Genomic DNA, 13,595 nt, shown 5'->3' with positions numbered 1-13,595 from the left:
AGATCATAACAATTCCACATAATTTACCACTATCAACCACCTCTTTTATCCTATCAGGTCATATATAGCATACATGTCTCAGTGTAAGTCTAAAACCTGAACGTGAACATCATGCAAAATGCTATCTGGTCATAAACAATTTTTTGCATTATCTTTGACAACACGCGTTGGGACAGAAATGGGTGTGTAATTAACAATATTCACTTTACTGCCCACTCTGGCACTCTTTAATTCATTAGGGATTTTTCCTTGTTCAATCGATAAATGTATTATATGTGATAAAAAAAAGGTGCAATAGCTTTATAGCAGTCTCCAAAAGTTTTGCAGGAATATTATCAATGCCAGGCACTTATTTTAAGCTCACTAATATATTTAAAAACTTCACTTTCACATACTGTGCTTAACTTAAAAGACACTTGAACAATTCCACACTGAGAATAAAATGGTTGCACTTGCTTTTCATTATAAATATCAGGTTGCCCTGGAAGCTGATTATATAATTAACTGGCCACCGATATAAACATTTTCTAGCTTTTCTAGCTTAGATCTTTTGTCTTGTTTCCAGCCAAATTATCTAAAAACTCTTAAATCAAGAAGCATTTTCTAGACAGGTAAACAATTATTGTCTCGTTTTCAGAAAAACAAGTCGAATTTAAGTGAGTTTTTGCTTGAAACAAGCAAAATAATCTGACAATGGGGTAAGCAAAATAATTTTATTTCAAACAGAAAACAAGATTATTTTTTTAAGATTATAATTATCATCATTTTCTCTTTTTACTCCTGCAATTCAATTGCTTGTTTATCTAATGTCTGGATAAACTAGGTGTCTTGGTGTTTATGTGTGTGTGTGTGTGTGTGTGAGTGTGTGTGTGTGTGTGTGTGTGTGTGTGTGTGTGTGTGTGTGTGTGTGTGTGTGTGTGTGTGTATTGTAAATAGGTTTCACTTACAGCCTGCAGAGCTCCATTAGGTGCTGATAGTTCTCTAATCGTGAGCTTTGGACATTCGATGTGGCTCATGTTGGAGTCAGCACAGTGGTTTACATCGTTTGAGGAGGTGGACTCTAAATGTGCAGGAGAGTGGGACTTGTTTTGTGGGCTTCTGGAATGTTCTGTTTCTTCTTCATTTCTTTTTTTGGAGGGGATGCAGGCTTATTTGCTTTTTTTTCTCAGTAAGGTTTAGAGTATTATAATAAATGACTGACACTATTGGTTGCTCGGGTAACCACCAGGAGCTCTTCCATCAGATTTACAGAACGTTATCTGTAATCCGGTCAAGAGATCAAGGATATTTTTCACCTAAACCTAAACACTACATAGTTCTGTATTTAAAACCTCCACTGGAGCCCAAAGCCAAATCCAGAGCTCCAGATGTAGGAGGAATGTGTACGTGTGTGTATATATAGACTCTCACACCAGTCCTAGAATTACACACATCAGAGAGTTGTCCCTTCACCCACAATGCACCAGTGCCGGCTGTTACTGCCTCTCAGGCAGGCTCCAGAGCAAGGCCAAAATGTGCAAAATAAAGAGTTTAAATGTTTATGTGTCTGTGCAAAGTAAACTCTTCACAAGACAATTTTGTGTTTGAATTGGAACATCTTTGGTTATTGGCAAAAATGATGATACAGATACATAACTATTCGCAAATGTGCCTCAATGTACAAATCATTGCACATTCATTTAATTCTGAGCTTCACAGACACAAGCTGCAATGTATTGGTTTATGGTGAGATCCATTGGTTTATCTATTTGTAACATCTGTTGAACTGATGGAAAATTGTGCACGCAAGCATTAATAGTTTTGAGGCCGATTTCTTTATTACTGTGAGGTTTAACCATTTTAGATGGTGATCAGTGTTATGTCAGAGTACACCTGCACTTACACACACACAGAGAGTGTACTTCATTAGAGATCATGACCACTGGAGAGGCTTGCATAACTAAAGGTAACCACCTGCTTTTATCAAAATGGAAATGGAGACGCTTGCATACCATGCATATAGGTGACAGTAAACAAACTTGAGTTTATTTCAAGAGCTTAGCGTAACGCTCTCCTTCAGCTGATATACATGTTCATTCTGTTTACTGTTAAACATCCAAACCATCACAATGGCTTCACAATTTTGTCCACGCACATCTGTCTCTCACACACTCACTCACTCATATAGCGCTCTGAAAAACAAAACATCTGAACAGTAAGAATATTGAAACTAAGTGGAATGAAAACAAATAAAAACAAAAACCAATGCAAAGAACAATGTCTTTGTCTTCTTTGACTCAGCCATCTGGGTGTCCATCTGCCTCTTCCACCACTTCAGCATGTTTAAGCTGAAAATCAAAGCAACATGTACATTTATGCACATTACCAGGACTCGTGTCATTTAATTGGCTGGGAGATCAGATCATACAGAGTTTCATGACTGGACTGAAAATCATGGATTGCACACCACATGTCACTTACCTGTACTTGTTTTAATTCTATCCTACAATCCTTAACAGAATTCAATAAAGAAAAGTAGATGGCCAATCAAATCAAAGTGGGCGGGGTTTACTGTTCACAGAAGCAGAGTGCGAATTAACGTTGAAAGAGAGTGAGTTGAGATGCAAGTTGCAAATAATTTAATATTAGTCAACTGTTTTACGACAGAAATATTCAATGACCTACAGCTATATCCAGTGATGCAAACTGCGCCACTTTTTTCTCAAATATGGCCATTTTGAGAGAGAGAGAGAGTGATGAATGTTTAGTGTGTGAAATATCTGCGTCGGTGTCTGTCTCTGCAAACAATGAAGCTGTAAGTTTAGTTGCTTCAAAAACAGTGATTTTACCTCCTCGTTAATGAGAAATATAATGTGATTCAGTACTGAAGCTATTTTTTAATAAATGTCAAAACACGTTTCTGTGCTCCTGAACGAGTCTCCTATCTTGAGAAATTGTTATAATGCACACCTGCAATAAATATATGTATAGAGGGCTCGAATTGAGATGGGGATGGCATTCCCCAAATTGAAAAAAAATGGCAAAAAGCATCCCCTCTGCTAAACCACCGACCCCTTTAGATTATTAATGTTGTGTATTATGTGACGCTTATCATGCAAATGAAATGTTACAATTCTCTATGTATGATAATTACGAATTAAATAACCGCGATTGGCCAATCAGAGCTCGGTACCGTAACGAGCTGCGCACAAGCTCAAACAAGTTTTTGTCATTTTTCACGCAAAATGGTTCAAGCGCAACTTTTGAAGTTCTTAAAAAAAAAGAGGACAACAGATGATTTTTCCTTGATTAGAATTTAAAGACGTTCCCCTGTCATAAAGTTACTGTGCAGTATGTGTGACTGAGAGACGATAGCAGAGCTGACATTATCGAGTATGTCACGACAAACAAAAACTCATCTAGAGAGTCCAAAAGCATTCACTGCGTGATGAAGCCTATTAGAAAGCAGTTAGAATTCCCTTATAATACAAGCAATGAAAGATAAAATACCCATGTATGAGTTTTTATATTTATCAATGTACGGTAACACTTTACAATAAGGTTCATTAGTTAACTACTTTAGTTAACATGAACTAAGCATGAACAACACTTCTACAGCATTTATTAATCTTAATGTTCATTTCAACATTTACTAATGCATTATTAAAATCAAAAAGTTGTGCTTGTTAACATTAGTGAATGCACTGTGGATTAACATGAACTAGGAATGAACGACTGTATTTTCATTAACTAACATTAACAAAGGTTAATAAATACTGTAATACATGTATTGTTCATGATGGTTAATACATTAAGTAACATTAACTAATGGAACCTTATTGTAAAGTGTTACCAAATGTACTTTCCTGAATATCAGCATGTGTGTGCGAGCACAAATGTGATAATTTTATACAACAGTCTCTCTCTCTCTCTCTCTCAGAGAGATATTATATTATGTCTAATATTATGTAATAGTAGTCCCTTTGGAATTAGCTGGTTTTCTGCATGATTTGGTCAAGTCTTTGTATAAAAAGATCTATTAACTATATAATATAATCTATTAAATTGTTGATCTATTAACACTTTTTTCCCCCCATATGCAAGTCTGAAGTCCAAAATGGTGGTGCCTTATCACAAATGTGATAATTTTATACAACAGTCTCTCTCTCTCTCTCTCTCAGAGAGAGAGAGAGAGAGAGAGAGAGAGAGAGAGAGAGAGAGAGAGAGAGAGAGAGAGAGAGAGAGAGAGAGAGAGAGTAAAATGGGCTGAGAGTTTAATGCAGAAAATTGCTGATGGAGATTCATATCTTTTATCATCTCTGTTCTAACTCTATTGCAGTCACCTTGAGGTTGTTGTAGTGTTCAAGGCTGCGGCAGTGCTCTGATTTTGCTCTTTTCTCGTCAGTGTAGAACATGTTACACAGCTTGCAGAAGAAACCAGTTACTGGGATGACGTAGTTCACACCTGAAATAAGAGAAGTGTTTCCTGAGACAAGATTTACAGTTTTTTCCTCAATTGCTTAGACACTAAAAATCACAATACATTGGCATAAACATTTTAAACCACCAGAAAAAATGACTAAAACACTACAAGTGTTTTCACACAGGTTGTAAATATGCTGAACCTTATTTGCATCTAAAAAAACTAAAACTCATTGGGAATGAAAACATTTTTGAAACTTTAGGAATTGGCCTTAAAGGCCTTAAAGTTCAAGTGAACAGCATTCTTTGCTCATTTTGGTTGTTTATGAAGCTATGCCAGAGATGCAAGCTTTCCTAAAATGCACAAAGCGTATGGGAAATATGTAAGATATGACATTCATTTTTGTGTTAAATGCATCTGAAGTAAAATTTTGAATAGTCAAGTAATTATAGACAATTAATTGCGAGCACAAATCCCAATCTTTCAGACTATTATTGTTTTTACTGCAATAGTACTTTTATTTTGGCAATGAAGCTCTAGTGGTTATAATAATGCAATGACCAAGTGTGTATAATAATACAAGCAAGTGTGTGATGGACTTACCCACAATCTGGTCTGGCTGATAAGGGCTCAGAGGGGTTTTCTCCAGCTGACTATCGTCTTCTGAACCTTTACTTTCACAAACCGGACCCCCGCCGACACCGACACAAGAACTCTGCTGGTTCTGCAAACACACATGATTTTTACTGACAGAGATAGCATATATGCCGGACACTTGGCTACTGTTCTTTTCCCTCAACTCAACCATTTAAAAATGCGAATCAAATTTTAGTCTTGCATTTAAGCAGGACACTTTCTATTAAGATCATGAGAACAGGTTTAGTCAAATGTGATGTTTTAGGTTCACTCTTGATTACCCGGTCATTTTCTGTCCTTGGTTTAATTTCTTTTGTGTCCTTTTTTGACTCTCTCTCTTCTGCCTTTTCAGGGTATCTCCTATGACAAAAAAAAGCAAAACCGAAGATGTCACTATAGACACTCATGCAAAACAAGCATATCAAAAACCTTCTCTGCACTGGATGGAGTTTACAATTTTATGTTTATGTTTGGCTAAAGTCATTTTTTTTTATTTTCAAGGTAGTCAGTTACACGGAATGTTAATACACACCTGCAATCATTCATATTATTGATATATTTTTTTTAATAGTAGCTTGACTTGGAGTATATTTTTCCACCTCTATCTGACTGCAAGTCACTTAATGTCAGTGGCATTTATTAACACAAAGATAACACAAGCAGATATTTCAAACAAAATGCATCAAATATATTTAATTAGGTTCAAAATAAAACAACAAAACTAAAAATAAGACAAATATAAGGATATATCCACAGTTAAAGAAATAGTTCACCCAAAAATTTAAAATTTGCTGAACATTTACTCGCCCTCATGCCATAGAAAGTGTATATAAGTTTGTTTCTTCACGGGAACAGATTTGTAGAAATGTAGCATTGCATCAGTGTCTCAGCAATGGATGCTCTGAATGGGTGCCGTCAGAATGAGAGTCCAAACAGCTGATAAAAACATCACAATAATCCACAGCACTCCAGTCCATCAGATAACATCTGGAGAAGACAAAAGCTGAGACAAATCCAGCATTAAGACGTTTTTAACTTATCTATAGCTTTCTCCAGCTCAAAAGTTGCTCATCATAAAAAAAAAAAACATTTTTGAGAATTGTTAAAAACGGAGTTATCCGTTTTTGCAAATGAACTCTTCATTTGATGTTGTGGTGTACATAGACTCTCGAGACCCTCACAGAACCTCTCGTTCTTTTCAGAAACATAATAATTGCAACACCGTAAATGATGTAGTGTATAGGCCTATACATTCCTTTTTTATGTATATAGTTTATTCTTTTTTCTCCGTTCACAGAAGTGCTGCAGGTGCGTGATGTGAATCCAGAGTTCGACACACTATCCTGCAATTTACGCTGGTTTCAAAACACTCAACAAGCTGCATATCCCTGCCATTCATTTTCACTTAAATATAGGCCTAATGCTTGACGGTTCGTGACATATCCTTGGAAAAACTCTTTTAACGCCGGGGCACTTTATGATGCATTTACAGCTGAGCGCAGGTGTTTCACTCGTTGGATGCGTCAGTGTCACATTTGCATAGGCTGTGTACTATTTCAATTCGTGATTGGTTGAGTGCAAAATTTAAATACTAAACGGAACGATAAAATAAGGTTATTAACCAGTTAATGGCCATTTCAAATTGTTCGGAACTATTTTGTTTCTGGTTATGTTCCTGTCAAAATTTCGTTCGTTTCCAGTTTTTGTTTTCGTTCACTGAACCGGTTCAGAGCCCTGGCTTTAATGTCGTGTCTGATTGGTGAACACTTCCCACGGCCCTAGTTTGTACATTAAAAGAGAGTGCAATCAATCAATACAGCACTGTCTCTTGAGTTTCTTCAAGATGGTAATCCTCACCTTACAGTCAGAGAACTTTGACTGCAACACCTCACCAAACATGCCTGCAAGCTCCAGCACTTCAGCCTCGACGCCCTCCCCGGGAGGCAAACGGCAAAAACAAACCACCGAAGGCACATTCGAACGCTTTGTTCGCTTCGGTGAAGGCGCATCAAACTTGGGTGGGGTCTGTCAATCAAATATATGCAAACAAAACGTAACCGTCAAGGGAATCCGTGATAAATGGATAGATTGTTAAAGCAAGTATAGAGGGTGTGATTTGTGGGGTTCCTACTCACATAAATGCCTTCCACTGTTGGTGATAAGTAGAGGAATACTGTGTTCTCCTTTATAAAGGCTGGTTTCAATTGGAAGTGATTGACCATATTCTGAGCCTCCTTGTGAGCACTAAACTCCAGAAATCCCTGTTACCATGCAAAAAAAATGTATGCACCTTTAACACCCATTAAAAAATAATAAACAAATGAAAAACAATGAGAGGGTTTTTAAGACCCGTTTCACATATACTAGGTGCGTATGAGTGTGACCTGAATGTGAATGGGTGCCGTCAGAATGAGAGTCCAAACAGCTGATAAAAACATCACAATAATCCACAACACAGCTTCAGTACATCAATTAACATCTGGAGAAGACAAAAGCTGCGTGTTTGTTAGAGACAAATCCTTCAAGATGTTAAAAATACAAGTCCTATATCCATAATATTGCTTGTCTGAATCAGGAGAGAAATCTGCACAGATCAAGCACCGCTTACAAGCCAAAACCGCTCTCTAAACAAATATGTGGGTGGATTTTGATGTGAGAGACCACAGGAGATGCACTTTTTCACTGAAGTGTTATTACAGACTCGTATTTTAGCCGGAAGCAACGGTTTGACGTTAAAAAAAAAATGCATGAACGTTGAATATGTTTCCCTCAAACTTCTCCAGATGTTAACTGATGGACTGGAGTGCTGTGGATTATCGTGATGTTTTTATCAGCTGTTTGGACTCTCATTCTGACGGCACCCATTCACTGCAGAGCATCCATTGCTGAGACACTGATGCAATGCTGCATTTCTCCAAACCTGATGAAGAAACAAACTCAACTAAGAAACTCCTCTACTGTAAATTTAGAGAATTTTCTGCATTTTCAATTTTGGAGTGAGCTATTCCTTTAATTTCACTTCATTATAGCGCTATCTGCTAAACTTCACCTTTCACATCCCATAGAATAAAGTCGGTCATGCAGGTTTGGAACAATGTGAGTGCAAGTTAAATATTTTTCAATTCTGATGAACTAACCCTTTAAATACCACTGCAGTAAAATCCTGTTAAAGAAGTCATCAGTAAGGAGTTATATTGTTACAAGATACTGGGCAAAGCAAAGTTCAACGCAAGCTGTCATAAAACTACAAACCGGTCCATAATTGTGTATAAATATAGAAAGCCTTTAATTACCTTTGCTGGGAACACCAGGTGTTTCACAATTGTGCCGAATGGTTTGCCAAGCTCTAAAAGCTCCCCCACGGCCACAGCACCCATAGGAAACTTGGCAACTACCACTCTTGTATTGGGCTGAGGATGATATATAGCCACGTGACAAAAAGCGGACATTTCAATTTGAGTGCATAAATAATAGAAATTAAAATAAAGGAGCAGCACATCAATTAAATTACCTTAGGAGGGTAGAGGTGTTCTGATGAGGTGGACATGTACTGATCCCCTTAAAGAAAAAGACAAATGTTAAATTGATACATTTTGTGCAATTTTGTCGTTATAAAAATGTATACAGTATCTTATACAAGTTAAGCAAATTTAAAATTGCATTGGCTTGATGAGACGTGTGCATATATACTTTCTGTTTACACATGAAGTTAGAGAAGAGTACACTAAAGGGCTTGGTATTTTATACAGCCAATAGGGTTTAGCTTATGTCACAATCATGAGAGCGTTTAAATGGACATAAATGAGCCCATGCAGAGGCATTTACAAGATCGATATTTTTGGTTCATCTCTTCTGTGAGCACTTAACTGCATCTAAATAAATAAATACATAAAAATAAATATCTATGCGTTTACCTTCCCTTAGTCCCTCCCTGTTCCAGCTTGTACTATTCTAAACGATCACTTTAGGATGAATCACGTGTTGCATTCCTCATTTCTAAGTCACTTTGGAGAAAAGGGTCTGCTAAATTAATAAATGTGGTTCAATTTCCAGAAAAAAAAAAAAAAGTATATTTGCTATCATTTGCTGCATTTGTCAACTTTTAGGAGAACATTAGCTTGCAAATGATCTCAAAGTTAACAGGCATTAACTAATAGGTCTTTACATTTTAAATTTGATATGTGACTAGAGCTGCACAATTAATCGAATTTCTAATCGCAATTACAATTACGGATGCCACAGTTAATCATTGAAAGTCCACTTATGTTATTCTGCATGCTTAAGATGTGTTTTTTTCTTTCTACAGCTTATCTTAAGGGTTTTTCCATTGTTTTAATTTGAGCATAACGTTATAATACCATGCATATTTTTACTTTTTTTTTATTTAAAGAAGAGACCAATCCAGTGTATAGTTCAGATTTGAGGCTTAATGCTATAGAAAAGCAATAAAAAAAAAAAAAGGTTTTCAGTTAGAGTGTTTTCAGTAAGGCATGCAGTTGCTTCAAACACTGGTATAAACATCATGCAATGTAACTTGTGATAATCACAATCAATAATTGCAATTGTGCAAAAAAATTTGCAATGGTTTTTGTCACAATCGTACAGCCCTAAATGTGACAAAAAAAAACCCGAATCTTTGTAGTAGCAGCATTATCAAATATAGATGCAATGCGCAATTCTTCTAGAAGTGAAACTCTTTACCTATGGCGGGTTCAGAGCTGTAGGCTCTTTTAGGGGGTTGAAATGAGCGAGAGCTTCGTTCGGATTCATGTAATTTGTGTCGGACACCTGACAGATGGTCTCTCCATGTCTGGCAGTCAAGAAAACAGAACATAAGCACTTAAGATGATTATGATACGACAGATTATAATAAACACACTCCTCCAGAAAAAATAAATACATGCATGCATGCATAAAATACTAGCCACCAGAGGTGGACAGAATCTCCAAAATCGGTATGAGTATAATATATTTCTTAAAATTATAATTGGATGAGTCATGTCTGAAGTCTTGAAATATCCAATATACATATTCAATAGGGCTGGGTAAAAAAAATATCGATATCTCGATATTAATCGATTCTCATTTTTATGGAACGATATCGATTCTCAAATCCCAAGAATCGATTAGTCTAGCCTGTTTTCAGTTAATGGACAGAACATTGAAGGGTACCTCCCATCCAATAAATCGCAATAAGCATTGTGCTTTGGTACATTTAATATGAAACAGTCTCAGATTTCAAGTTATTTTCATTGTATTGCAGTATTCAAACAATAAATGCTGTTTTGGCGCTGTTTAATGTGGAGTGACAGATCGCTGTAGCGCCTCAGTGAACTGATCATCTCCTCCGCTTTATTACTAGTTATAGCACAAAATAAACATGACTAAACATCCGAAGGCAAGTTAAAAGAAAGAGTACAACTTTACAATCTGTACCCTGTCTCATGTAATCTCTCAATCAGTGTTTCAGCTGCGCAAAGACATCAATATAACGGCTTGTAAACAATGTAACGTCACATTTACCTCAGAAAAACATATTCGGTGACCATAAACTCACTAGTCAGATAGAAAAATAAACTGTAGTGAGGGGCATTTTGGTAAATATATGCACCAAATAACATATTCATTATACATTTTACTGTTCTTCAATGTTTAATTTATGTTTGAATAAATCCATCAAAGACAGCCACCATTGTTTATATTTCAAACAAATTAATTGAAGTAGAAATATTATGTAATTGTAACTTTATCAAAGTTTTTCAATATTATAGTAATGTAGTACCAACTGATTAGTTGAGAGATTTTTTTTCCTTGAGAAAATTTGGCATGTACTGTACCTGATATATATCCAAAATAATCGATACTGAATCGAATCGGTAATCGAATCGCAAGCTTGTGAATGAGAATCGAATCGTGACATTTGCGTCAAAAACCAGCCCTAATATTCAATAAATCTATGAGGGAACAGTAATGAAACTCCACTTCACATTGTCTGCGTCTTGTCGAGTCTGGCTATTGTTGCATTCCCTCACTTCCCACTGTAAAGCAGTATGGATATATTTTCCCATAAATGTAAAATCTTTTGAACCATTGGTCACATCAGCCCTAATACTTGACCCTGGACCACAAAACCAGTCATAAGTGTCAATTTCTCAAAATTGAGATTTATGCATCTTATGCTGAAAGCTGAATAAATAATTATTCAAGCGTTCCATTGATGTAAGGTTTGTTAGGATAGGACAATATTTAGCAGAGATGCAACTATTTGAAAATCTGGAATCTGTGAGTGCAAAAAAAAATCTAAATATTGAGAAAATCATCTTTAAAGTTGCCCAAATGAAGTTCTTAGCAATGCATATTACTAATCAAACATTAAGTTTTAATATATTTACGGTAGGAAATTTACAAAATATCTTCATGGAACATGATCTTTACTTAATATCCTAATGATTTTTGGCATAAAAGAGAAATGTATAATTGTGACCCATACAATGTATTGTTGGCTATTGCTACAAATATCCCCCAGCGACTCAACACTGCTTTTGTGCTGCACGGTCACATATAGTTAATCATTTCTAGGCATTTTTTATCTAATTTAATAGTTTTGTCTTATCATGGCACTCAATGCATCACATATCTTTTTACCTTTATGGAATTCAGCATACACTTGCAAAGAGGGCATTTGTGTGGGAAAACGGTCGGGTTGTCGCTTGACTCCGTCTCCACAGCCACATGATCCCCACTTTGTCTTTCTCGGGATGACTTCCTGTGAGCCGGGTCTCTTCTTCCTCCCGCGTACCTCTCAAACTTCCTGTGCCCCTCCCCTTTCCCGTGATGCTCGTGGCTCCCGGAGCGCCGCGCTGAGCTGGAAGACTCGGGGCTTCTGCGTCTGTCGCTGGTGCATCTCTCGGGTGTACTCCGCTTGTCCTGTGAAAGCCTGGACTTGTCTCTGCAGTCGGTGTCTGCGGTAGCTGACTCTTTAAGGGCTCTCTTGGCTTTGAGCTGCATGATTAGATGAGGGAGGGTCTCCACGCTGATTTCGCTTTCGGGAATCTGTGCGAGTGCATCCACATCTTCGGATGACAGGCCGAGCGTGGCATACAGGCTCTGCACACTAATAGTCTCGGCTTCACCCGTGTCTTCACCGGCTCCACCGTCAAACGCGTCCATCGCCAACCTTTACAGACAGTAAAGAGAGTCTGAGATTATATAACGTGGAGTTTTTTTCTTGACAACATGACAACAAACCACAAGAAAGCAAGAGAAAGAACTTAAGACATTGATTTACACATTAAAAATGTTGCATCCTGTAACATTTCACAGAGAGAGCGCACTTTCATGACTGTTAACACACTTTTAAAATTACAATTTTAAAAATACAGTTTTAAAAAGTGCACTTTGTACTAATGTTATTTTAAAGGACATTTTAAGTCATGCGACCCTGGAGCACAAAACCAGTCATAAGGGTCAAATTTTCGAAATTGAGATGTATGCATCATCTGAAAGCTGAATAAATAGCTTTCCATTGATGTATGGTTTGTTAGGATCGGACAATATTTGGCTGAGATACAAATATTTGAAAATCTGGAATCTGAGGGTGCAAAAAAATCGAAATATTGAGAAAATCATCTTTAAAGTTGTCCAAATGAAGTTCTTAGCAATGCATATTACTAATCACACATTAAGTTTTGATATATTTACAGTAGGAAATCTACAAAATATCTTCATGGAACATGATCTTTACTTAATATCCTAATGATTTTTGGCATAAAAGAGAAATGTATAATTGTGACCCATACAATGTATTGTTGGCTATTGCTACAAATATACCCCAGCAATTATATACATATTTTAAATGTACTAAATTACAGCATCATTTCAAATGTGTAATTATAAAACTATTTAAAAACGTATGAGTTTCAATAGAAATGACATTGAAGTATATTTTAGTTTACCATAAATGCTTGTCAGTATATTCGGCAGTGCACTGTAACATATTTCAAAGACAATAGAAATAATTATGAATAATAAAATATAAATCCTACTTAAGTTACTCAAAAAAGCACTCTAAAGTTAAGCTGACAGCAAAATTTTAATTATAAGGCATCTTCATTAATTGCATTTAACATGCGAACTAAATGTAATTTTTAACAATTAAATGCAAATACGTATATTCTTTGAAGGTATATCATGTCCGTATTAAGCATCTTTAAAAGTATGCTTAAGTGTTCCTCTTTTTAACTGCAGGGGTCAACTCTATGACACACTTTCATTTTTCTTTCTTTCTGCATATTTCTTCATGTTTCGGTGGACATGTGTAACGCCAAACTCCTTACGGTTTTCAAGAATTTCATTCTCTTAATGAGAATTCTTTCATCATCATGATATCAGAACAGTTGTGTCACCCTGGCATAAAACACACACAATGAAATTCATTTTAATTCAGAGATTAGAATGATGTTCATGAGGTGTATTCGCTCTATGTATAAATTGCATTTTAATGTAGCTTAATAAATGCATTATTAACTATCTACTCAGCCTCCTTCTGTCTCCTCCC

General features: G+C 36.3%; 1 protein-coding gene across 1 annotated transcript; it reads right to left on the bottom strand.

Annotated features, from left to right (window-relative positions):
- Positions 1-1,999: 1,999 nt before the first annotated feature.
- LOC107557751 (uncharacterized) lies at positions 2,000-12,211 on the bottom strand. The gene is made up of 10 exons (XM_016241276.1): positions 11,684-12,211; positions 9,740-9,848; positions 8,550-8,596; positions 8,332-8,448; positions 7,174-7,299; positions 6,861-7,063; positions 5,320-5,398; positions 5,006-5,126; positions 4,323-4,444; positions 2,000-2,327 (listed from the first exon to the last, which is right to left on the bottom strand). Exons 1-10 carry the CDS (start codon positions 12,206-12,208, stop codon positions 2,277-2,279), a joined length of 1,500 nt encoding a protein of 499 aa, XP_016096762.1. The 5' UTR covers positions 12,209-12,211; the 3' UTR covers positions 2,000-2,276.
- Positions 12,212-13,595: the final 1,384 nt, after the last annotated feature.

This window comes from Sinocyclocheilus grahami, unplaced genomic scaffold, assembly GCF_001515645.1.
Source record: "Sinocyclocheilus grahami isolate Dianchi unplaced genomic scaffold, SAMN03320097.WGS_v1.1 scaffold618.1, whole genome shotgun sequence".
Taxonomy (NCBI): Eukaryota; Metazoa; Chordata; class Actinopteri; order Cypriniformes; family Cyprinidae; genus Sinocyclocheilus; species Sinocyclocheilus grahami.
Note: the sequence above shows the minus strand (reverse complement) of the source record. Positions and strands in the feature narration are given on the sequence as shown.